This window comes from Dasypus novemcinctus, chromosome 8 (genome assembly GCF_030445035.2).
Source record: "Dasypus novemcinctus isolate mDasNov1 chromosome 8, mDasNov1.1.hap2, whole genome shotgun sequence".
NCBI lineage: Eukaryota > Metazoa > Chordata > Mammalia > Cingulata > Dasypodidae > Dasypus > Dasypus novemcinctus.
In genome coordinates this window covers 58094606-58121068 of record NC_080680.1, presented here as the reverse complement: position 1 = coordinate 58121068, position 26463 = coordinate 58094606, and the positions used below count along the sequence as shown (strand labels likewise).

At 38.4% G+C, this 26463-nt stretch overlaps 1 protein-coding gene across 1 annotated transcript in view; it reads right to left on the bottom strand.

The window, feature by feature from the left end:
* The window catches only part of SNAPC3 (small nuclear RNA activating complex polypeptide 3), a 53941-nt gene extending 30544 nt beyond the window's left edge, over positions 1 to 23397 (bottom strand). Inside the window, exons 1-5 of the mRNA XM_071216742.1 lie at positions 23025 to 23397; positions 22230 to 22307; positions 8402 to 8486; positions 6724 to 6828; positions 5589 to 5738 (exon numbers count right to left, since the gene is read on the bottom strand). Of these exons, the coding sequence (XP_071072843.1) occupies positions 5589 to 5738; positions 6724 to 6828; positions 8402 to 8486; positions 22230 to 22307; positions 23025 to 23341 (735 nt within the window). The 5' untranslated portion in view covers positions 23342 to 23397. The remainder of the gene's footprint in view (positions 1 to 5588; positions 5739 to 6723; positions 6829 to 8401; positions 8487 to 22229; positions 22308 to 23024) is intronic.
* Positions 23398 to 26463: the final 3066 nt, after the last annotated feature.

Genomic DNA, 26463 nt, shown 5'->3' with positions numbered 1-26463 from the left:
TTAAGTAATATGATGCCAGGTAGTGATGATTGCTATCAAGAGAAATATGCAACATAAGGGAGAAAAATACTAATTTGGATAGCGCAGGGAACGACCTTTCTGTTGCAGTGATATCTGAGACTAAGAAGTAAAGAAGTGAGCCATGTAAATATCTGGGTGAAGAACATGTAGGTATAGGCAACAGAAGATAAAGCCTCCAAGTAAAAGCCTACTTAGCACATGTGAGAACAACAACAATGGCAGTGTGGTTAGAGGTGACAAGCGAGGAAGAGGTATTAGAAGATGAAGCTGGAAGGCAGGCAGGACCAGATAATGCACCATCTGTAGGCACAGTAAGGGCTTTATACTTTATTCTAGATAAGAGAGGAAGCCTCTGCAGACTTTTGAGCTGAAAAGTGACAGGATCTGATCGATGCTTTAAAAGTTATCATTCTGGCTGGTATATAGAGAATACATAGGAGGGGGAGGTGAGATGGGGGAGCAGTGAGAATTGTCAGTAGGCTATTGCTGCAGAGCAGGTAAAAAAATGATGATGGCTTGACCAGGTTGGTACCTGTGAAGGAGTTGAGATATGGGCAGATTCTAAATATATTTTGAAAGTAAAGCCAGGGAAGCGGACTTGGCCCAGTGGATAGGGTGTCCGTCTACCACACGGAGGTCCGCGGTTCAAACCCCGGGCCTCCTTGACCCGTGTGCAGCTGGCCCACGCACAGAACTGATGCGTGTAAGGAGTGTAGTGCCAAGCAGGGGTGCCCCCCGCGTAGGGGAGCCCCACACACAAGGAGTGTGCCCCATAAGGAGAGCCGCCCACACAAAAGAAAGTGCAGCCTGCCCAGGAATGGCGCCACACACACAGAGAGAACTGACACAACAAGATGATGCAACAAAAAGAGACACGGATTTCCATGCCGCTGACAACAATAGAAGCGGACAAAGAAGAACACGCAGCAAATAGACATAGAGAATAGACAACCGGGGGGTGGGGGGAGGAAGGGGAGAGAAATAAACAAACCACTTTTGCTAATACTTTCAATGTAGGGTAAGAGGAAGCAAGCACTGACTTCAAGACTACTAGCCTAAGTAAACAGGTAAAGAATGACACTGAGATGAGAATACTAGGGAAAGAACAGATTTGGGGGGAAGAGGGTCTGTAGTTTGCTTCTGGACATATTAAGTTGTAGATATCTATTAGATTTCCAAGATAAAGTGTCAAGGAGGCAGTTGGATACATGAGTCTGAGACTCAGAGAAGATATTGGAACTCAAAATATAAATCTGGTCCTAGGATATTTAGCCATGATTCTGGATGAGATCACCTAGGACAGGGGTTCTTAACCTTTTTTTAACATGGACCCCTCTGCCAGTCAGGTGAAAACCACGGACCCCTTACTAAGACCACACTATTACTATATATTATTTAATAAATATACACCCTCACCAAGACATCCCCACAAGAGTAATGTTTTTTTTAATTTCAATTCAAGGTCATGGATTCTTGTTAAGAACCCCTGACAGGCCTGAGGACTGACTTACGGCTCAACAACATTCAGAAGTCAGAAGGTGAGAAGCATCTCACAGAGGAAGTTTAAAAAGTGGTCTGTGAGGGAGAAAGGAAACCAGGTGGACATAATGTCCAGAAGGCCAAGTAATGCAACTATTTCAAGGAAGGAGGATTCAGTTATGTCACATGTTGTAACAGGTCAAATAAGATGAGAACAAAGAGTCCAAGGTAATGTTATTAAAAGTGATTTTGGTGGAGAAGTGGGGAACAAAACGTACTGGAGTGAGTACAAGACGAAGTGAGGAGAGAAAAAGAGAAAATGAATCTAGGGCCTGTTGAGGGGTTTTTCAAAGAAATGAGGTGGTGCTAGAGGGAGATGCATGGTCAGGGAAGAAGTTTTAGAATGGGAGCACATTTGTATACTGATAGGAAATATCTAATATAGAATGGAAAAAGTGGCTGATGCAGGGAAGGCAGATAATTTCAGGAATGAAGTCAGGCAAACAGGGATGGAATTGGGGATGTAGTCAGGGATGGAAACCACTGGTCCAACAGATTGGTCTTAGAAAGCAGGATGTTTATTTCATCTATTGTAAAAGGTAGGAAGGCAAAGCACATGGGCAGATGGCTAAAAGTTGTAGCCCTGGGATCATGGGGAAATTCTCTTCTGAAAACTTTAACAGTGAAATAAGAAGCAAGGTTTTCAGGTAGGGGTAAACCATGAGGAAAGATGTTGGTGATAGGTGCCTTTAATAGAAATAGGTGCCTTTAAAAGTGACCAAGTGAATTGTCTAGGGCAGGGGTTCTTAACCAGGGATTTGTGGAAAGACTTAATGGGGTTCATGAGCTTGAATTTTAAAAAATCAACCTATTATCTTTATTTTGTCTGACCTCTAACTAAGAGCCAGCATTTACTTAACTAATGAATGTAGGCAATAAATTACAGTAGTATTCATTTCACATGACTGGCAAAGGGGTACATGGAACAGAAAAGGTTAAGAACCCCTGGTCTAGGGAAATGTAGTAGAAATGCTAGGTGACACTGAGGCTAAGTGGAAATGCCCAATAGACAGAAATAACAGTTTGGAAATCAGGAGAGAATGTGGCTAGCGATAGGAGTAAACTTAAAACCATGAAAGCTGGGTGACTGCCCAGGAAAAGTATTTAGAATAAGAAAGAGGACTAGGATGAAACTGTAAGTTAAACCAATATCTATGTGGCTGGTGGAAGAAGAACCAGTAAAAGAGGAATTTGTGATCCTTCTTATCAAACTTTATTTCCCTCCTATTTGTTCCAAATATCTTTTTCCTTATCTATAGGAAATGCTGCCCCTCTCCTCAAGTGGGCCAGTAAGTTTGGGTTCCCACCAGCCAGAGTTGTACCTATGCTAAAATTCAGAAGGATCAGGCCCTTCTGCTTTATTACTTCTGAAAATTACGGGGGTGGCCAGTCTTCCCCTTTGCTCCTCTCCATCCTTATCCAATGGGTACACAGGGTTTCTTTGCCCTTTTGAGTACCACAATGGTAAACACCAGAAAGGACCAACTTTGTCTGCTATGTTCCTGTCTGGTATTGGTCTGTGGACTGACAGGTCCTTCTATGGGCAGTGAAAGGTAAGGAATAGGCACTAACTATTGGGACTCTTGGGTCAACTCCAACCTTTTGCTGGGGCAATTATGACAGACTGCAACTCCTACAGTGAACAGCAAATAAAGTCAAACACTATAGCAAGGTGAAAGTATATGAAAGTTTTATGAAAATGGAAAAAAGACAAATTAGATAATTAGGTGGTCACTATGACAGTAAAATGGTAGCTAGGGATAAGTAGAGAAATGAATGAGAGACAAAAGAAATCAATAGAGTATATACCAATATGCGCATTGTGAGAGTTCCAGAAAGAGAAGGGATAGAAAGAATATTTAAAGAAATAATATTGAAAACTTCCCAAATTTAAGGACGGATTTCCCAAATTTCCCCAAAATTTCCCCAAATTTAACAAGACACATAAAAAGCTTAATGAACTCAATAGACTGGATAAGCCCAAATAGACCCACACTGAGACATATAATCAAACTGTAAAATACCAATGATAAGGAGAAAATTCTGAAAGCCACAAGAGAGAACCAACATGTCACATATAAGGGAGCCTCAACAGGATTAAGTGCCAATTTCTCACAGGAAACCACAGAAGCAAAAATGCAATGGGATGACAAATTTAAAGTGCTAAAAGCAAAAACTGTTAACTAAGAATTCTATATCTGGCAAAACTTATCTTTCAAAAATAAGGGAGATGGAGAGCCAATGTGGCCCAAGCACTTGAGAACCTGCTTCCCACATGAAAGGTTCTGGGTTCAGTTCCCAGTGCCTCCTAAGAAGATCAACAAAAAACAAGCGAAACGAACGAAAAAACCAACTCAGGGGAACAAATGCGGTTCAATGGCTGAGTGCTGCCTTCCCACATACAAGGTCCTGGGTTCAATGCCTGGGCCCTGGTACCTAAAACAAACAAACAACAAACAAAAAATGTGGAGCTATGAAGATATTCTCAGATAAACAAAAGCTGAGGGATTTCATCACCAATAGAATAACCCAACAAGAAATACTGAAGGAAGTTTTTAGAGTTGAAAAGAGGATATTAGACAATAAATCACAGTTGCATGAAGAAATAAAGATGAGTGGTAAATATAATGACATGGGTAAATGCCATTATAAATGCTGGTACTATTGTGTTTTTGGTTTGTAACCCCACTTTTAGGCATTTGAAATGCAAATGCATAAAAAGTAATCATAAATCAATGGTTTTGGACTTATGAAAGGTTAGGGACAGAGGTTTACAGGAACAGTGTGTGTATGCTGATATAGTTAGGAAGGCATCAAAGCAACTGAGATGGTTATAGATTTAGGTTATTAAATTAACGCGTAATGGGTGTAGGGTTCTGTCTGGAGTGATGGAAAAATCCGGTAGTGAGGACAGCACAGCATTTTGCGTGTAATTAATTGCACTTAATTATATACTTTAAAGTGGTTGAGCTGCGCAAGTTCATGTTGTATATATTTCCACAATTAAAAAAAAAGAGGGAGAGAGATTAAAGGGACAGTAACAACTAAAGGCAATACATGATCACAGACTAGATCTAATAATAAAGGAGGAATGCCCAAAAGGACATTACTGAGACATAAAAACACTGCAGTGGGAAACGGACTTTGGCCCAGTGGTTAGGGCGTCCGTCTACCATATGGGAGGTCCGCGGTTCAAACCCCGGGCCTCCTTGACCCGTGTGGAGCTGGCCATGTGCAGCGCTGATGCGCGCAAGGAGTACCGTGCCACGCAAGGGTGTCCCCCGCGTAAGGGAGCCCCACGCGCAAGGAGTGCGCCCCGTAAGGAGAGCCGCCCAGCGTGAAAAGAAAGAGCAGCCTGCCCAGAAATGGCGCCGCCCACACTTCCCATGCCGCTGACGACAACAGAAGTGGACAAAGAAACAAGACGCAGCAAATAGACACCAAGAACAGACAACCAGGGGAGGGGGGAAAATTAAATAAATAAATAAATCTTTTAAAAAAAAAAAAACAAAAAAAACACTGCAGTAAGACTGTAAGCTGTATATCGATGTTAAATGGCTTGACCTTGATAACTGTACTTAAGGTGGTTATGTAAGTGAATATCCTCTTCTTAAGAAATGTACATGGAAGTACTAAGTGTTTAAGGAGTATGATGTACACAATCTACTCTTAAATGTTGGGAAAATAAATAGAAAGATAGAATGATATGGCAAATGTGGCAAAACATTAAAAGTCAGTGGATCTGGGTATCTGGGTGGGGTGCATATTGGAATTCTCTGTATGGGGTTGGTATTACTTTTCCAACTGTCTGGTAAGTTTGAAGTTATTCCCTAATGAAAACTTAAACAACAACAACAAAATCAAGTATAGTCTCCTCTTTAGAGAAGTTCTGATTAGAGAGATAAGGCAATAACTGATGACACAGTATGGGACAAGAAAGCATTTGCTGGAATGTTGATGTGAGTAATCACTATTTCCTTAGCTTATTACTTCTTGTTTTATGAGGAGATTAAAAAAAATCACCTTACTTTGCTGATGTGCTCAGGAGCTTGGTCAGGAGTGTTGCTGAATTCCCCACCAATCTGGAGATCACTGACACAGCAAATTGAATCCCTCAGTTCTGTGAGTTTCTGACTGCCCAAAACCAGCACTGTCTGGTATGGTTTGTGTTCTTTGTGCTACAAGTCAAAATGTAAGTAAATAAGTTTCTATTTACAAACAAAGGAATTAAACTGCAGATTCTGTTACAGCCAGGTCTACATTATGTTTCTAGTTTTCTTTATCATATTATCCCCATGATTTGATAATAAAGTTTTTTTAGTTTATGCTAAAGATTATAATCAATATGCTACTAAACTGACTGCATTAAGAGCTTCTGGAATTGCTTTATTTAGCAGCACTATCTTCTAAAATTTCCTGGAAATTACATCATTGAAGTCAGGCATTCTATATTTGATTCTCAGGTTATAAACTCCAGTTTTGGTGTATTTTGGGGAGGGGGGGAAGAGGGGGCTGTTGGTAATTTGAGATCTGAAACAACTTTCCCACAGAAACAAGGTAATTAGTATTATCCATATTCCAGATGCTTCGTAAGTTTATTTGGTCACCAGTGTATTTTTGTATAGCAGTATTTCAATTAACCCTTACCATTATTTATAACACATCTATTTGGGAAATCAAGAAGATATTCACTATTCACCCTGCACTGGAATATAGTTCTTTTTATTAGACACTGCTTAGAAATTCTTGGATATCTCCAGACTGTTAACTTTCTGCATTTTTATCAGAGATGTCTTTAATTAGATCAGTAAATGAAATGGAAAACAAAGTTTACCCCACTCCTCGTCTAGCCGCCCATTCTGTAAAAGTACCTTCAGAATTCACAGAATTAGAATCATGTGGATTTCCATATATTTTCAGTTGCTTCTAGTACAGAAATCAGATATACATTCAGACTATAATTAAAATCCTATTAATCAAGAGATTATTCAAACTATGACCTTATTTGCAATATTCTTTACTAAAATCAAGGACCCAAAAATACAGATTACCAATTCTACAGAAGAGATCAGACAGCATATGGTTGTATTTAATTTTTAAAAGAAACATTACTCTTTGACAAAAATTACTCATCTGTGAAATTGAAAAGATTTAAATACTAACCTTATGAAAAATAACAGGATATAAGATATTCACAGATAGGATAAGCTCCCCTTCTTCAATCATGTCTGCTGAGTTTTCGGGCTTTTTTCCTATGGCATGTGACTCCTGAATGAGGAGGGTACAAATTAAATGACTGTTTGAAATCAGACACTGTGACTCAGATAAAAGGAAAAGTGATAAAACTACTATAAACAAGGGCTTGAGTTGGTCCTGGGTTTGACTCCTAATTCTACCTCAGAAACTGTTAAATGTCTCTAAGCCTTAGTTTCAATTTCTGTAAAAAAACAAAACAAAACAGAAAATACTTATTTAACTGTTGTTGGGAATGTGTACATAAAGCATCTAATAAGATATCTGGCACTAAGTGTTTAGTAATTGATGATAAAACAGAGACACTAACATTGGCATTTTACAGTTGCTAACACTTTTATGTACCTCATCTCATAAATATGAAAGCCATTTTACAGATGAAGCTCAGAGTTAAGTGATATATCCAAGGTCACACCACAGAGTTAGGATGCAAATACAGATTTGTTTAGCTCTAAAACCCCATGCTTTTTACAACATTGTCACATCTGTAGTATATCATACTCTCTTTTTTACTTTTTTTAAAAATACATAGATCATACAAAATGTTACATTAAAAAATATAAGAGTTCCCATATACACCCATTCCCCGCCCCACCCCGCACTCCTCCCACATCAACAACCTCTTTCATCAGCATGGCACATTCACTGTATTTGATGAATACATTTTGGAACACTGCTACACAGCACAGATTATAGTTTACATTGTAGTTTACTCTCTCTCAGTTCCCTCAGTGGGTTATGGCAGGATATATAATGTCCTGCATCTATCCCTGTAATATCATTGGGGACAATTCCAAGTCCTGAAAGTGCCCCCACACCATACCTCTTCTTCCTTCTCCCTGCCCTCAGCTACTCCCATAGCTACTGTCTCCACATCAATGATACAATTTCTTCCATTGCTAGAGTCACAATAATTCTATAGCAGAATACAAGTTAAGTCCTCTCTAATCCATATTTTATTCCTCCATCCTGAGGACCCTGGGATGGCAATGTCCACTCCACCTCTAAATCAAGAGAGGGCTTAGATCCATAGGGGATACTGACATGGACTGGTTAAAAAGGAGGAAAGGGTATTTTAAAAAATAAATGGGACTGATGATAGATGCCTTTATGCACTATTCAGTGTCCAGGACTGTTTGGCACATAGTAAGTGTGCAAGGAAATTACTGAATGAATCCATCTTGCCTGTTAGCTCTTAATTCCGCATTATGCATAAATGTTCATTTTCCTTAGGGTTTTACATAAGAGATAATGGATTAGGACTAAGAATATGATTAAACCAAAATCAGGAGCAAAAACAAAACAACCGAGTAGGGTGGTGAAAATGCATGACTTAGCCTAATTCTGAGAGCAAAACCAAGGAAACAGGAAAAGATAAGAGCAAAACCAAAAGCAAAGAGAGTCAAATACATGGTCATTTGAGTTCTGAGTGTCCTATTCTCCTTTCAGTTTCCAGTCCCAGTAAAGTCTTCCTGTTTGCTTTCAAGCAAGCAAATCCAACATAAAGGCAGGAGTCACCACTAACACTCAGCCAATGACAGGGGATTTATCATTTGTGGGAAAAGAGTAAAAAGGATGAAACACTTACCATTTCATAAGCAAATGTTTCTTGTCTGCAGACCCGATCTATCGTTATGGTTTCTTCTCGATGTTCTAAGATCCTCTTTCTCACTCTGTTGTAGGTAGAAGAAAAATCAAATACGAACATTAACTACAGCTTCAAAAAAATCTTTAACATTTTAAAAAACTTTTCATTTTGAACTAATTTTAAACTTACAGAAAAGTTGCAAAAAAAGTACAGAGTTCCCCTATTTCTCTTATCTAAGTTTCTCTAATGTTAACATCTTACATACTCAAAATAATAATTATCAAGAAAAGGAAATTAACTTTGGTACAATATTAACTATAGACCTTTATTTGAATTTTACAAATACTTCCAGTGAATGCCCTTTTTATCTGTTCCAGGATCCTGTGAAGGATCCCACAGTGCTTTTGTTATCTGTCCTTAGATCCTCCAGCTGTTATAGTTACTCTGTCTCTCCTCTTTCATTATCTTGACACTTTTGAAGAATTTTAATCAATTATTTTGTAAACTGCTCCTCAATGTAGGTCTGTCTGCTGTCTCCACTTGTGATTGTAAGGTTGTATCTATTTGGCAAGAATACCTTAAGAATGAGCTGTCCTTCTTAGTACACTGTTATCAAGGGTTCATGATGTTGAAATGCCTTATTACTGGTGATGTTTAACTTGGTTAAGTTCTTTTCTACCTGATGTCCCTACTGCGGTGTTATAGTTGATTCTCATTATGCACAGATTCTTTATTTGTGAGTTTGCCTACTTGTGAAAATTTATTGGTAACCCCAAAGTCAATACTTACAGTGCTCTTGAAGTCATCTGTGGACATGTGCAGAAGAGCAAAGAATATGAGTTTGAACAAGGTGATAGATGCTTTACTTTCTTATTTCAGCTCTCATCCCAAAAACAAGTGTCCCTTTCAAGGTGTATTTAGTGTAATGTTCTTCACATTTTTTGCATTTGTTGGTGAATTCACTGTTTAAAATGGTCCCCAAGCACAATGCTGAAGTGCTGCCTAGTGTTTCTAAGCCAAGAGGCTGTGATGTGCCTAATGGAGAAAATACCGTGTTTTAGGTAAGCTTTGTTTAGGCATGCATGTTAGAGTGCCATTACCCTGAGAATTCCATATTAATCAAACAATACCCTACTTAATGAATTCAAACTACCCCCAATGCAATTTAAGGCTAAAATTGCTTAAATTTATGCCAGAGGCTTTGTTTAAAAGTTGCTCTAAAATGTTCCAAAGGCAATAATACTATTTCTAGGTGGGGTAAATGGGGGCAGTCTCTAAAAGGGAGAGAAACAAAGAACTTCCCAGGGAATCACTGTAAGCAAATATTAAGTAGGAACCAAAAGATATAAGGAGTCTTTAAGCAGAAACTCACACAAAACAAGGTTTTATATTGACTGAGTGAGGAAATATGACCGGAGGCTTGCAGGAACCTAACCCTGTATTTCTCCTAGGGGCAATGGTTCAGTATTCACTAACCCACTGTTCTTGGTGATGTTACAGAAGGTAACTACCAGAAATAAGCCTACAGTAGATTTTCCTTTGTATTTGATAAGTATCTTGGGAGAGAGATTTTGCGACTATGTGAATCTTGTTTCTCCTCGAACTTTCACCCAGGAATTTTAGCATTCATAAGTAGATATCGTCTGCAACATTTACTACTGTGGTTTATGCTTAATGTTGATTCTTTATTTCTTATGTTTATTTCCCTGAATTCTATTATAAGGATGATCGGTCTCTTTCCCTCTATTTCTTTATTTGTTTAATCATTTATAGTAGTGTGAACTCATGGGTATTAATTTTATTCTATGGGTTAAAGTCTAATAGCATCATTATATATTTTGTTCCTCAAACTGTTCGAGCTTTGCCCATTAGAAGCTCCTTCAGGTTGGCCCCTGTTCTTTCACCAAGCCCTCATCTCTTTTTGATCATTTCCAAACTTTCTGATACAGGAGGTTCCAAGCTAATCCTGTATTTTCCCCTATCCCAGCCCTGGAATCAACTACTTCTCCTAGAAGTCCAGGTTCCATTTATTGAAGCATGGTATTTAGATAAATATCTAGCACTAAGTGTTCTCATTATTACTGTTTCTAGGCCCTTGTAGTGATGTGGGCTATGGGTGGGAGGCTCTTTGTCTCTTCAGAGATAACCTAAGCTCTCTGACTAGTGGGTGTGGAATGGTAAGAGGCTGCAGTCCTGCCCTTGGTGACAATGGCAAGGACTCCAGTTCCAGGAAACAGTTTAACAATGCAAGGTCTATAAACTTTAAGTATTTAGGGGAAATGCAAACCAAATATGCTAAAAGCTTATCTAGAATGTCTGAAGTCCATGCTAAAAGCTTACCTAAGATGTGGAAGATATATATGCTAATTCAAGCTTAATGAGAGCTGAAACAAAGGGACCATTTGGCCTTCCCTCTCTGTATAAAAGAAATTTGAAAATCTTTTCCGGAGCTCGGGATTGAAACAGAAAGCTCCCTAGTCCCGCAGGCCGTCAATAAACCATTTTTCCTTCTCAAAATCATTCTTGAGTCCTGGCCTCTCTATATGCAAATAATTGAACCTCTCTCAAATTCTACAACAGTAGCAGTTTGATATTGTTTATGAATTCCAAAAATAGATAAAAGATTATGTTTGTGAACTGGTCTGGGCATATTAGATTGTACTGGCGTCAGAGGTTTCACTTTTACTTGATTAAATAATGATTAAAGCTTTGATTGGGCCACATCAGTGGGACACTGAGTCCCCACCCCCGTGGACAGGGACTCAGAGAGAAAATGACAAGGCACAGAAATTAGTTGGAGTTCTGATCCTGGACCCCGGGAAATAAACACACAGTAAAGCAGATAAGTGAGGAAGGAAAAAAGGTTCCATTTGACATGGGAGAGGCCTGGGAAGAGAGATGAGCCATTCACCTGATAGCCGAGAGCTGGCCTTGTGGAGAGAGCAGAGTAGCTTAGCCCGGAAAGAAACAAGTCCTGGGAAGAGAGGAACCCAGGAAGCCTGAACCCTTGCAGACATCTTGCTCCAATACATGGCAACAGACTTTGGTGAAGGAAGTAACTTATGCTTTATGGCCTGGTAACTGTAAGCCTCTACCCCAAATAAATAGCCTTTATAAAAGCCAAAAGATTTCTGGTATTTTGCATCGGCACCCCTTTGGATGACTAATACAATCTCTGCTAGAAAATGTATATATATATATACTAGCCCTTGTATGTATACACATATACTGTATATGTATTTAAAACCCTGAGTTTATACTGGTACATCTGATTCTAAGCTAATACCACAGGGTGTGTTTTTTTAGCTTTCCACATTTCCTTCTTTATAGTACCTTCCTCTGCCAGTGGAAAAATCCATCTGTCATTATCTACAATCTATAAGGTTATTTGATCAGTTCTGATATACACATAAAGGTTTCCAAACTGCTAAGCTATTCCCCTGTGAGAAACACTTTTAGTACCTTATGAACAGGTTTTATTGTCTTTTGCTTTATAACCTTGAATCAAGATACTTTTCTACAGACTTAGTTTAATTTGATCTTCCTCAACTTCTTAAGTGTTATGTTATTAACTTGTACAATAGTCTGCCTCACTTGTTGGTTTTTGCATTCTATTTTGGGTCTACCCCACAAACACCCTGATTGGTTGTAACTGCCTGATTAATTTGGGCTATATAAAGGATATGTGAAATATTACTATGGTTCTAAAAAACAGAGTTATTAAAAATACACTCAGGGTGCACTGTGGATGGTACCAGAACGGAGGGCAGGCCTGGGCCTTGTGCTTGTGGGCAGGCGCAGTGTGGATCCTGGCCAGGCACTTGTGTCCACCTCCAGCACTGGGCCATGATACACTGGGTGCGCGCCATGCCAACCATGCACCTGACTGGTCGGTCCTCCCTGGAGCCCGGGAGAAGCGCAAGAAGTAGGGGCCCTGGGGAGGCTGCAACTGGTGGAGTTCAGGGGTTAACCTGGTAGAGGTGGGCGAAGGAGTTTGGACAATGGTTCTGTTGAAAAGAGGAGACATTTCTGCCAGGCCTTGGAGGCTGTAGGTGAAGGCAGTCAGTCTCTAAGAGAACTGTAGTAAATTAAGATTTAATTTTTTTGTGAATTGTGTAGTGAGGATTCATTCCTTCTAGACTTGGTCCTAAAAATACCAAGATTTGTTTGGACTGCTTGTTGAGATTTGTGCTAGTCCTGGGAACATGGGGGACAGCAGCTGGCAGAGATAGGGTATCCAAACTAGTGTCATTCCTGGTGATAAAAAGACTGACTGCTTTAGCCCCAGTCTACCTGTGTGTGAAATAATGCAAGGCACTTCTGGTTCTTAAACTTATTCAGGTGGTCCTTGCTCGGGTGGACAAGAGGAAACACAAATCTATTAAAACACGGCTAAGGCCTCATCCTGATCAAGAACCCCTGACACAGAGAAGCTCTGAACATCCAGCAAAAATTGGCAGAAACATCTTTCTCAAAGCTCCAATAAACAGGAGACTTCAGAAGCAGACTGGAGCTGAAAGAAGACAGAATCCATAAACTTTAAAATAAGACAGTTTAAATGATCCAGTCTGAGGAACAGAGCCTGAGTAACCTGTGGGACACATTAAGTAAACCAATATATGTACTGTGGGATTCCAGCAGGAGAAGAAAGAAAGGGGCAGAGAGAATATTCAAAGAAATAATGGCTGAAAATTTCCCAAATGTAATGAAAGATACGAATATACACACCCAAAGATGCTGAACAAACTCAAAATAGGATAAATCCAAGTAGACTCACGGTGTAACATTTTATACTCAAACTGTCAAATACCAAAAATAGAGAACTGCGAAGCTGCAAGAGAGAAACAACATATCATGTACAAGAAAGCCTCAATAAGATTAAGTGACAATTTCTCATTGGATACCATGGAAGCAGTGGCTTGACATATCTGAAGTGCTGAAAACAAAATTCTGCCCACCAAAAATCCAGCAAAACTGACTTTCAAAAATGAGGGAGAAACTAAGACAGTCCCAGATAAACAAAAGCTGAAGGAGTCTGTCACCATTAGATAGGCCCTAGAGAGATGCTAAATAGAGTTCTGCAGGTTGAAAGGAAAGAACAATAAATAACAGACAGAAGCCACATAAAGAAATAAAGGTCTCCAGTAAGGGTAATGGCAGGGGTATATATAAATGCCATTGTATTTTTGGTTTGTAACACTTTTTTATTCCCAACAGGATCTAAAAAGCAAATGCATAATACGTAATAAGAAATCAGTGGTTTGGGACTCATAATATATAAACATATAATTTGTGATTAAAACTATTTAAAGATGGGGGGATGGAGGGGTATATGAACATGGTTTGTATATACCTGTTCTCCTTTGAACCCCTTTCTCACTCAGCCTCTAAAAGTAACCATTTTCTATATTTCTGGTTCAACCTTCATTTATTTTCTCAACTAAGAAGACACTAGCATATTTTCTTATCTCTCTTTCTGTAGCAAAGTTCAATGAGGAGGGAAAAAAATCAGTAATTTGAATATGGAAGGCTTAATCTAAAGAATTATTTACTTTAATAGGGGATTAGAGTAATGAGGGATTGATTAGTACAAAGTAAAGGGAACTCTAAAAATATAGGAACATCATATGACCCAGCAATTCCACTTCTTAGATATATACCCAAGAAAATTGAAAGCAGGGACTCAAACGAATATTTGCACACTGATTTCACAGTGGCATTATTCAAAACTGCCAAAAGGTGGAAGCAACACAAGTATCCATCAAAGGATAAATGAATGGATAAACAAAATGTGGTATATACATACAATGGAAGACTATTCAGCCATAAAAAGGAATGAAGCTCTGATATACGTTACCACATGGATTAACCTTAAAGAAGACATGCTGACTAAAATAAGACAGACACAAAAGGACAAATATTTAATAGAATAAGCAAATTCATAGAGACAGAAATTAGGTTATAGGTTACCAGAGAGTGGGGGGCAAGGAGGGTATGGGATGTTACTGCTTAATGAGGGCAGAGTTTCTGTTTGTGGTGGTAGTGGTAGCATAGCATTGTGAATGTAAATACTAATACCACCAACCTGTGCACTGAAAGTGGTTAAATGGGAAACTGAGTTTTATAACTTTTACCACAATAAAAAGTTGAAAAAAGAACTCCCCTTTCTCTCTTCAGGACTGAGGTCCAGACCTTGCTGGCAGAGAAGTTGCTATGGTGCCACGCCAGTGGAACTTGGTGGAAATCCATCCTCAAACGTAGTGGGAAAAGCACCTCAGGAAAGGTGCTGGCCACTGGGTGCTATTGACTCCCATATACTGCACGAGCTGGATACTGGAGAAGGTGTGCGCAATGGTAACAGTCTGCCAAGCCATCATACCAGAATTAGAAGCAAAACCCTTTCCTCCTGCAATTCTCTCTAGTGACCTTTACTGACAAAGTTTAACAGTGTGCCAGCTGACAAAGGGAAAAAAAAATTTAAGGATCCAGGTCCATTTTTACACAAAGGGCAAAAAAGGTGAATTTGTAGATGTGAGCCAATAAATTGATAAATGGCCCAGCCTCCTTTTAACTTGAGGAGTAGTACACTATAGGTAAGCTTCTGGGCATTGCTTTCTTAACAGTATATCCTGGAAATCACATTCTAACTTCATTCCTCCTCATTCTTTATTATAGCTCATAGTACTCCACTGTGCAGAAGTCCTATAGTTTGTTCAATGCTCTCATATATACATATAAGCATTAAGGTATTTCAAGTATTTCACAATTACAGACAATGCTGCAAAGAATAGCCTTGTACATATGTACTGTTGCATTGTTGGAGGTGTATTTTCAGTATAGGTTGATAGATAGAGAATTGCTGGGTCAAAAGTTAAGTGTATATGTAATTCCATTAGGTACTGCCAAATTTCCCTATAGTAGGGCTGTACCAATTTGATTCCTATCAGCAATGGGTTCAATTCCTGGCCGGGTACCAAAAAAAAAATTTTGTGTGTGTGTGCTATTCTGATGGGTGACAACTCTGTACAGTTTATTTCCTGGCAAAGGTAGTACCCCTCAATAGACATACCTTTCCTAGCTATTCTTGTATGCTTGTTTTTCCTTGTTGGTATTTTAATTGGGAGAACATCAGATTTATAGATTGCTTTTAGTAGAAGTGACATTATTAAAATATTAAGTATCCCTGTCCAAGAATAGGGATGTGTTCTGATTTGTTTAAGTCTTCTTCAGTATATCTTTCAGGAGTGTTTTAATTTTTCTTCTCATGTGTTGCCCATTTTTTATTAAATTTATTCCTAAGTATGCTTTGTGGCTATTATAAATGAGACTTTCTCTAACATTATGTCCTCTAATTAAAGAAAGTTTGCATATATATGATTTTTATATATAAATATTATATCTTGCTACACTAAATTCTTAATGTCTGAGTTAGTTTTAGCAATGATTTGAGATATTCCGGACAACATACTTTCATATAATCTGCAAACAGAGATAGCATTTATTTCTCCTAATTTTAAGCCTCTAATTGACTTCAAATGGAATGGTTAATACCTCTTGTACAGTGCTGCATAGTAGTGGAAACAGTGGGATTCCTTGCCTTGTTCCAAACTGTTTCTCTACTAAATAAGATAATTAGCTTTAAGACTAACATATGTATTTCATATTGAAACAGTGTTCCTCAATTTCTATTTTCTTGAGTGTTTTTATCATTAATATTGAATTTTCCCAAAGGCTTTCTTCGTGTTGCTGGAATCAAATTATTTCTCCTTAGATTTATTAATATGATATAAGATATTAATTGATGTCCTTATATTGAACCAATCTTGCATTCCTGGAATAAATCTGTTTTGGTCAATGTGTATATTTTCTTAATGTGGTGGATCCTGTTGGCTATTATTTTGTGAGTTTTGGGTGATATTAGTATCAAATTTTCTTTCTTTGTACCTTCTTTATCTAGTTTATATATCAGTGTTGCATTTGTTTCATAGTAAGGGTTTTTTCCCCTTTTCAATGCCTTAGATAATTGAGACTATTTGGTCTTAAGTGTTTGGTAGAATTCCCCTGTCAAAGTAGCTGGGCCTGGGGCTTTTTTAAAATTTTGGAATAAATCCTTAATAACTTTCTGGTTTCCAATGAAAACTGGTCAATTTCAGCTTTCTCACTTTAAAGGGGTCAATTTTGGTAATCTGCACTTCTGTAGAAAATGACAATTTATCTAGGTTTTCTAATTTATTTGTATAAAGCAGGGCTCAGCAAGCTTTTTCTTCAAGAGCCAGATAGTTAATATTTTAGTGTGTGGGCCATATAGTCTCAATCACAACTACTCAACTTTGCTATTGTAGAACAAAAGCAGTCTTAGATAATATGTAAACAAATGGGTGTGGCTCTGTCCCAATAAACTTTATTTATAAAACAGGGGGCCAGACTATACTGTACTTTGCCAAGCTCTGGAATAAAGTGCTGCAAAATAGTCTTTTATGGTTTAAAAATTTTGTTTCAATGGTTACTTCTGCCTTATTTTGCCTGTTTGTGCTTTCACTTCCATTTCTTCTTAATTAAGTTAGCTATTCTATTTCATTCTTCATAATATGATTACTTCCCTCCTTATATTTTCTTTTGGTTTACTTTGTTCTTTTTCTAATTTTTGAGATGAGAATCTATTTACATTTATTCTTTCATTTTTATTAATAGGTGTTTAGTGCAATGAATTTTCCTCGATCACTGCTTTAAATGCATCCCTTAGGTTCCAAAATATAGTGTTTTCAATGCCACTGTTTTCTTTAAAATTTTGTAATTTGTTTGAATTGTTCTTTTTGCCCAGGGCTTATATAATAAGTTTAAAAATTTTCCTGATGGAAAAGCCTTTCTGATTTTGATTTTTGTTAATAAATTCTAGTGTTATCACATCAGCATTGTTTGTAATATTTCATTTTATGGAAATTACTGATGATTCCTTTGTGACCTAACACATTATCAATTTTTATGAATAATAAAATAGTATCTATTATCAGTGTATACTTTTGATTTTGTTGCTTAGAGCTTCTATTTCCTCACTTTTTATCCATTTAATATGTCTTGTACTGAGACTGATATATTAAAGTGTCCTATTGTTAGTGTGCTTCTATCGAGTTTATTTGCATTTCTTATAGTTTTGTTTCATAAAGTTGGTAGCTGTATTACTTGGTGAATATATATTCATATGAATTGCAACTTAATTGTGATTTGTGGCCTCTGGCATTAAAAAGTGTCCTTTCTCACATTTAATGCATTGAGGCTTGAATTTTATTTTATCTGATATCAGGATTGTTACCCCTGGTCTCTTTTTGTTTCCATTTATTTTTAGTCTCTCTGAAGCACTTTGTTTTAGATATCTCTTTGTCTCAGCAAGTTTTATTTCGTAAGCCAAACCTGAAAACCCCTTTACTAGGTTATTGTTAAGACTGATTTAATTGGTCTGAACGCTATCACAAAATTTTACAATTACATGTATTTTGTTTGCTGTTTTATAAGATGTGTACTATTTGCTCATTTAATCATTTTAAATTGGAAGATGGTGGTATCTGTATTTTGTTCTACTCGTTATTTTTGTACCCTTCAATACCCATTTATTTAACCCTTTACTATCTCGTTTGTCCATTGTTTTTCCCCCCAGAATTCTTTAAAATCCACCTTTTGCCCTCATATTATCCTTTCTTCTCTTTCCTTCTTCTAATTTTTTAGTTGCAATATTCTACTTTGTTACAATATACAATAGCTGTACATGAGTCATCCTCCCTCTTCCTCACATTATTTGTCTTTTTGCTGATATTTTCCCAGTAGTCATTTGCTTGGATAAAGTTCATCCTCTAGTATATTTCTCAGAAATGGCCAGGGGGTGCAGAATTACCCAGGTTCTTGTATATTGAAAACTTTTTTCTTTTTTCCCTATAGCCTTGATATATGAAGGAAAGCTTGGCTGGACATAAAATCCTTGCTTCATACTTTCACTGAGTTTTTTAAAAATACTGCTCCATTGTTAATTTACTATATAGGTCAGCTTTGCAAAGTCTGATGCTAGTCTAAAATTCTTTTGCTTTTGTCTTCCACTTCTACTTTCTCTGACTCAGCTTACTTTTTCCTTTATGTCATTTTCTTTTTTTTTTTTTTTTTTTATGTCATTTTCATTCTCTTGGTTGTTTTCATGCTTTTCTTCAATGCCTCATTAAATTTTCATTTGAGTCTTATTCCCTCTTGGGTATCATGTAATTTATTCATTTACGTAATAATTTTGTCTTTTTCTTCCATTTCTTTCCTGAGCTACATCAATTCTTTGTTCATTTCTTCCTCTTTACATCATTTCCAGTCTTAGTTTTTATATTTCTGATTAAAGATGGTTTTTCATATCCTCAAATGCTTGTATGAGTATATTCAATTCTGTTTGGAGTGTAGATTTACAGTTTTCTTGTATTCTGGTTATTTTCCACTGGAAGGGGATAATTCCTCAGTTGATTTATATAAACAATTGTTTCCCAATTTCTGCAATAATTTCTCTTTGGATTTCATTTCCTTTTGTTCATTTTCGTGATGGGGAGGCATCACAAGATTCCTAGTTTAGTGATGCTCTTTTCTGTCAGTTTGGCAAAGTACAGGTATATTAGAGGGTTTTTAAAAATTGTTTGTTTTGGTGGTGGGGAAAGAACTGTGAATCCTCTAATTTTGCAGTTCTCTTTCTTGTATGACACTAACCCCATACCCCATCCCCCTCTTCTATTCCCTTTCAATATCTGGTACATACTGGCCCACTAAGCAGTGCTGTCATGACCACAGAAGTGAGAGGAATGGGCAAAATAATCCAACTGAAATGGCTAGTTTAACAAATGCTAAAGCTTTTGGAATGAATGGTAAGTTTTGGTAATACCCATGTAGAAACAATTATCTCTCCTATTCCTAGGAATAAAAATCTCTTTACATAGCAAAAATCTGAAAAGTGTTGAAGCTAAATTATTTAGCTTGCTATGGATTAAGGAGAGCAGATCATCAAAGAATAACTAACCTCTACCAACAGCCCCATTTTTCCCCCTTACCTGCAAAGGAAGAGAAAGTGCTAGAAATTTATTTATTCTATGCCATAATAAAGGGCTCATGTGCTTAGATTGTCTTTATTATATTTTTAAGTTATTGGTTGGGGAAAGAAAGGTTTAGAGATAGCACAGAAATATCGATTTCAGCTTTTGCACAGGTTTATTTGTGGACCCTTAAGATTATTATTGGTCATATTTTAAATATACCTGCAAAGTACATCAAAACAATCCCAGTTGAGAAATGCCATACTAACTCCTCTTACACTAGATTAAATATAAGTCTACACATAGAGTTATATGTGGAGGGACTAGAAGATAACCAAGAAGATCCAGCTGACCTAATAGAGGAAAGCAGCCATGAAAAGCAAAGTGTGTTAAGTAGTCTTAACACTACTACTTGACATGACTTAATAAGTCAATTGGCAATTGGCATGTTATTAACTACAGCAGAAAGGACTGTTTCATTTTAATTATAATCAATCTTTTTTTAGTCAATCTCTAAAATTAATCACTTCCTCAGGTTTCTGAAATTTTCATTCATTCTACAAATATCTATTGACTCTCTAATATGTGCCACAGTTTTAGGAACTAAGGATATAGAAGTAAATGTGACAGATATTCCTTATGGATCTTTCAAGTCTAAATCAGAAGATAGAAAATCAAACAAGTATATTATAATAAAATGATGAGTAATTCAATAGGTAAGTATGGGGTACTATATTGATGCAAGTGAGGGTACCTAAACAGTCTTTAGTCCTTGGTTAAGACTAGAAGGATGAGTAGAAGTCAGCAAGGCCAGGGGTATAAAGAGTGAGTGATCAGGGCAAAGGCCTAGAATGAGAGTACATTCTAGGGAATGAAAAACAATGCAGTACGGCTGAAGCCCTGCAGAGATAAAGCTGAAAAAGTCAAGAAGTTCCATTCTGCTTTGTGAGTCACTTAAGGATTCAGGATTTTAGCCAGATGTGCATTTTAGAAAAACCCAACTAATTAATTAGCAAGAGTTAGAGAGTGCCAACTGGAGCAAAGCTACAGAGTAGGCTTAAGGACAATATGGAGATGAGAAAGTTTGGATTCTCAATGAACCCTCAGGGATTTTAGAAATGTTAGAAGAGTTGAAGACAAAATAAGTACATCAATACCCTAAGGAAGAGATGTGGGCTGAGGCAATCTGGAAAGGAATCTTAGGGTCTGAAAAGATGCAATAGGTTTCAGATGGGGGAAGAGCCACATGCATTATGAGCCATTTGAAAGGGGAAGTGATTGAAAATTAATCTGGAAAGCAGATTTGGGCTATATATGGAAGGTTCTGAATGTCTGGCCAAGAAGTTTGACATTTTCCCATAGAGGAGATGTAGAGTCATCAATAATTTTTGAGCAAATGAGCATGCTCAGGTGATAGTGTGACCAATAAACGAGAAGAAGAAAAGACTAGACTGAGGAATGATCTTAGGAGCTTTCCTAGTTCTCCAAGAGTTGCTAGAAAAATATTAGCAGGGAAGGGGAACTGATTTAGCAGTTATTACAAAAGAAAACAAGGTAGAGTTGAAATAACTGCCTGAATATTTGAGGTGGAAAAAAAAGAGGGTAGGATCAAGGATGGTATAACACTAGCTGAGGTAGTCTGAAATAAGTGGGCTATAAACTGGAAATTATAAATTTCACTACCACAAACACAATTTTTCCATAGTAATATTATCATAAAACAGTGCTTTTCATATATATCCTGCCATAACCCACTGAATATACTGGGGGAGAGTGTAAACTACAATGTAAACTATTATCCATGTGGTGCAGCAGTGCTCCAAAATGTATTTACCAAATGCAATGAATGTGCCACAATGATAAAAGAGATTGTTGATGTGGGAGGAGTTGGGTGGGGCGAGGTATATGGGAACCTCTTATGTTTTTTAATGTAATGTTTTGTGTGATCTATTAACTTAAAAAAAACAAACAAATAAACAGTGCTTCTCAAATGTGGTTGCCAGACTGTTATTGATCTATGAACTGTTTATTATGCAAACTATACAGAAAATAAGCATATAGAAACTTTCATAACAATGACAGTAATTTTATGTTTGTTGAATTCTAATAATTTAAAGGATGGAATTATATTGTCTTTTTTTTTTTCCAGGAGGTATTGGGGATTGAACCCAGGACCTTGTGCATGCGAAGCACATGCTAAACCACTAAGTTACACCTGCTCCACTATATTATCTTTTTTTAATTCCATTTTTCTAGTAATGCATTTCTATTGTTTTATACAAAAACATATGTCAAAGATTGAAAATTAAAAAAAAAAAATAACAAAAGCTGGTCCTTTACCACAGATAGTTTGAGAAGTACTGTCAGAGTGTTTAGATTGCTCCCTAAATCTATCTAGTAAATTAACTGTACCTTTCTGAACACACTGAAAAACAAATTCAAATTTGAATATGGACTGGATATTGGAGAATATGTGCTTATTGATAATTTTTTAGGTGTAATAACCATTGTAATTATGCAGAAGAATATATTCTTAGGAGCTATATGCTGATGTATTTGGGGGTAAAGTATCATGAAGTCTGCAACTTACTGAATGGTCCAGCAAAGGAAAAAACACCACAGACACATACAGCTAAACCAACTATGGCCAAATGTTTGAATTTAAGGGATGGATATATGAATGACAAAAATATTATAGTTTCACCTTTTCATACCATAATGTTGAAAATGAAAAAATAAAAAAATAAAAAAATAAGGGTATTACAAAAGCAAGTCTTACATACCCCAAAGTCACCAGGTCAGTATCCTCCGGGATGACTTCCGGATCCTCGTCTTCCTCAAAGCATTTTAATTTATCAAGGCTAAAAAAAAAAAAAAACCCAGAAATGAGAAACAATCACTTTAAGATCGACCATGTAGCTTATACATATCAGGGTTATGTCCTAAATACATCCTCAATAACTAAGAAATCAGTTAAAATCTATTGGAGGCTCAGAGAGACTAGAACAAAGCAAAGATTTTTGGGCTGATATTCTGTAATGAAAAGGACATATAGCTGATGGAAAGCCGTCAATACTGTTAAATGGTGAAAGGCCGTCAAAAGTTATTTTTGTATTTTCACCCTCTAACAGGGCATTTTTTGCTTTTAACTGCGTAATGGCATACCCGGGAGGTCTCCAAAAGAGACAAGAATTAATCAAGGTTTTAACACTCCTCGGATTAAGTCTCCTCCAGTCTCACCATTACTCCGGTTGCTCCATTGTCAAACTGTCAACGGCAATTTTACCCTGATTGCTTTTCTTTATTAACAAGCACTTTTTAAAAAATTAATCTTTTCGAGCAGCTTTCTCGCTCCTTAACCCTAACTCGGAGAAATTGTGCACTGGGATCACAGGGCTTCTCGGGGTGTGTCTAACAGATAAAGGATCCGGCCCGATGAAATCTTTTAAAAGGTCGGTCCTCCTTCCCCGGAGTTATAAACTATAGGCCTTCCCAGGGGTGGATCCCGGCAGAGAGCAGCAGCAGGGCGGCATCCCACCTGGTCCCTACACAAGAAAAAGCCCTTGGCCCGCACTCACCCGCACACCGCTCTCAGCTCAGCCGCCGCCTCCAGGCTGCAACCCAGTTCCCGGGCCACGGCGGCATCCTCCCGGTCGGAATCTGTGCCCCCTCGGCGCCCTGGCAGCGCCGGCGCCGGGGGCTCCTTCAGCGACAAGTCTCCGGCTCCGCGCAGCCGGCCACGCCATAGCTCTCCGAAGGCGCCCACGTGGAAGGCACGTGTGTTTAGTTCTGGGAGCTCGTACTCTGGAAAGTTGCAGCCGCCGCTGCCGGGGACCAGGTTCTGCATGCCGTCCCCCACACTACACGTTGGGACGCCCAGACTGCCTTCAGCCATGTTGGCCCCACTCTCTTCGCTGCAAAAGCTGGGCAGTCGGGACCTCGCAGAGCGTGATGGGACTTGTAGTTGCGCAGAGTCTCGGTGGGCAAGTGGCTGCGCGGCTCGCGTCCGGCGTCGAGTACTACATTTCCCGGCAACCCCCGGGTCGGGCCCTTGCGCTTGTATGAACGCATTGTTCTCGGCTCTGGGCGGTGCAGCAGAGGGAGTGGCTCTTCGCCCACTGGGGCCCGGCGGGTGCGGGTGCTGCCTGGACTGTTGCGTAGCAACTGAGGCTCTTCGGCCTCGCTAAACCCTTCGTCCTGCTCACTGCTTTCTCTGGTAGCACCGTTGCTTTCTCGTGGGTTCTGGGACTTTTCCTCGACTCCAAGGTTAGCAGGCTACGCTGCTGTCTCACTGCCACAGACACTGAGAGACAAGGAGTGCGAAGGCTGGGCGAGGACAGGAACGCAACCAGCCCCTTCACATCTGGTTCGTTCAGAACTCACCCATAGGTCCCAAGTTTCTGTGTACGTATATATACATGTACATTTATGCATTGAAAGTACACACGCACAAATGTTTTAAGCACGATTGGAACTCAGTCTTCAGAAGGAGTTTTTGCCATCTGTCTCACGAGGCCCCAAAGGACGAACATAGCAAGACATAAAGGGCCTGATTTTGTTGTTAACATTGGGGAGGGTGGAGGCTGGGTCATGGTTTTCTTGAGATACAATTCACATACCCTACAATTCACCCAGTTAAAGTGTACAGTTAAATGGCATTTCGCATACTCACAGAGTTGTGCAACCATCTGCAAAATGAATTTGAGAACATTTTTTAGCATCCCATATAGAAACCCTGTATCCGTCTATCGCTGCCCAATCACCCCATTTCCCCCAGCCCTAGGTAACTGTCTTTCTGTCTACAGATTTACCTATTCTGGACATTGCTTTAATGGAGTCATGTAATATGGGGTCTTTTGTGACAGGCTTCTTTTCATAGCATAATATTTCCAAAGTTTATGTTGTAATATATGTCAGTACTTCATTCCTTTTTATAACCATACAACATTCCATTGTATGGATATATCGCATTTTATTTATCTATTCATCTATTGACGGACATTTGGTTGTTTCTGCCTTTTGGCGATTATAAATAATGCTGCTATCAACATTCATGTACAAGTTTTTGTGTGGATGTGTATTTTCATTTCTTTTGGGTACATACCTAGAAGTGAAATAGCTGGGTTATTTGGTAACTTTATGTTTAAGATTTGAGAAGCAACCAAACTGTTTTATAAACTGGCTACATCTTTTTACGTTTCTATCAGCCATTCATGAGTTTCCAATTTCTCCACATCTTGGCCAACACATGTTATATGTATATTATGACTTTTTATGTGTATCTTATGACCTTTTATTATACCTATACTAGTGGATGAAACATGGTATCTTGTAGTTTTAATTTGCATTTCCCTACTCACTAATGATGCTGAATATCTTTTCATAAGCTTTTTGACCATTTATATGTCTTTGCAGATGTCTGTTCAGATCTATTGCCCATTTTTAAACTAGGTTGTTGGGAAGTGGATGTGGCTCAAGCGATTGATCTCCTGACTACCGCATGGGAGGTCACAGGTTCAGTTCCCAGTGCCTCCTAAAGAGGACAAACAAGACAGTAAGCTGACATGATGGGCTGGTATGGCAAGCTGACTCAACAAAATGATGCAACAAGAGACATGCTGAGACCAGCTCAGCAATAGGTTTGCAGGAAGGGAAGGTGATGCAGAACTGAAGAAATAAAAGGATAGAAAGAAAGACAAAAGAGAGGAAATAAAGATGGGACCAGGGACTCACAGCTTCTGAAACTGAGAGCCTCAACTCTACTTTCCATATTCTATTTATTTAGGAACTAATAAGCAGCTGTTTGTTATTTACTATAATAAAGGACAGGTGCAACATTTATGATAATAAGGTACAGGTCATACAAAGTTCAAATGCCTCCTCACGCAAACATTTTTTGTTGCTGACTAGACAGTGTTTCATCTAGTCAAGGTTCAGTGTTCCTAAGCCCACACTTTTTGTCTGCTTTATGGAAATGTTTCAACTTCAAATCGTGTTCCTTACTGTTTTCCCACAACAGAGACAGAAGGAGGAAAACACAATGAGAGACCCAACAAAGCAGGGAGTGGATGTGGCTCAAAGGATTAGGCACCTCCCTCCCACATGGGAGATCCTGGCTTTGGTTCCCGGTGCCTCCTAAAAAAAAAAAGGGAAGGCAAAGCACACAAGGAAGAGACACAGCAAGTGTAAACAACAAAGGGGTGGGGAGAAATAAATAAAATAAACCTATAAAAAGAAATAAACTGGGTTGGCTTTGTATCACCCTGGTGTTTGTTTGCTTGTTTTAATTACACTCTTTTGGTTTTCTCTGCCTAGCGTCCTGTTTCTTAGGACTGGCCTTCCCTATTCCTTGTCTTCTTGGGTCTGCCAATCATAAAACCCTTCCCACTGTGGCCACAGTAATTGGTCCAGAGTTGAGCAATAGATTCAAATAGAACCAATCAGAATCTTCTAGAATTTTAATGATGTAACAGCACTCTCTCTCCATTCCCAGGACCTAAGGATGTGTCTCAGGTCTGCCAAAGAAATAGAGCTGTGAATTTAAATAAGCAAAGACAGATGATGGAGGAAAAAAAGAAGTCAGGTGACTTGGGGCGAAGTCAAGTGGCTGAGGCTATCTACTCCCCTAGATTTCTTTCTCATTATGTATACCAGTAACTTTTTTTCCTTAAGCTAGTTTGAGTTGGATTCTTTTGCAACATAAAGACTGATAGCCAAGGATTGAGGGAAGAGGTGGAGTAGGAAGCTCTAGGAATTGTTCCCTCCACTAAAATAACTACTGAGCCAGCAGTAGCTGTCTGAATCAATTATTTTGAAACTTTGGAGTCTAGTAGAACACTGCACAGTGTCCAGGGAGGACTGGGAGGAAGAGGCTCCTAAAGTGAAGTAGATACTGGTGAATTTCAGCCTCCCTGCAGTGCTATAATCCTTCAGCCTCAAGACAGGCAGCATTTAGGGACTGTATCTTGGGCTCCTGGAGCAGCTTGCTGGTGCCATGGTGGTACATAAAGATCTAGT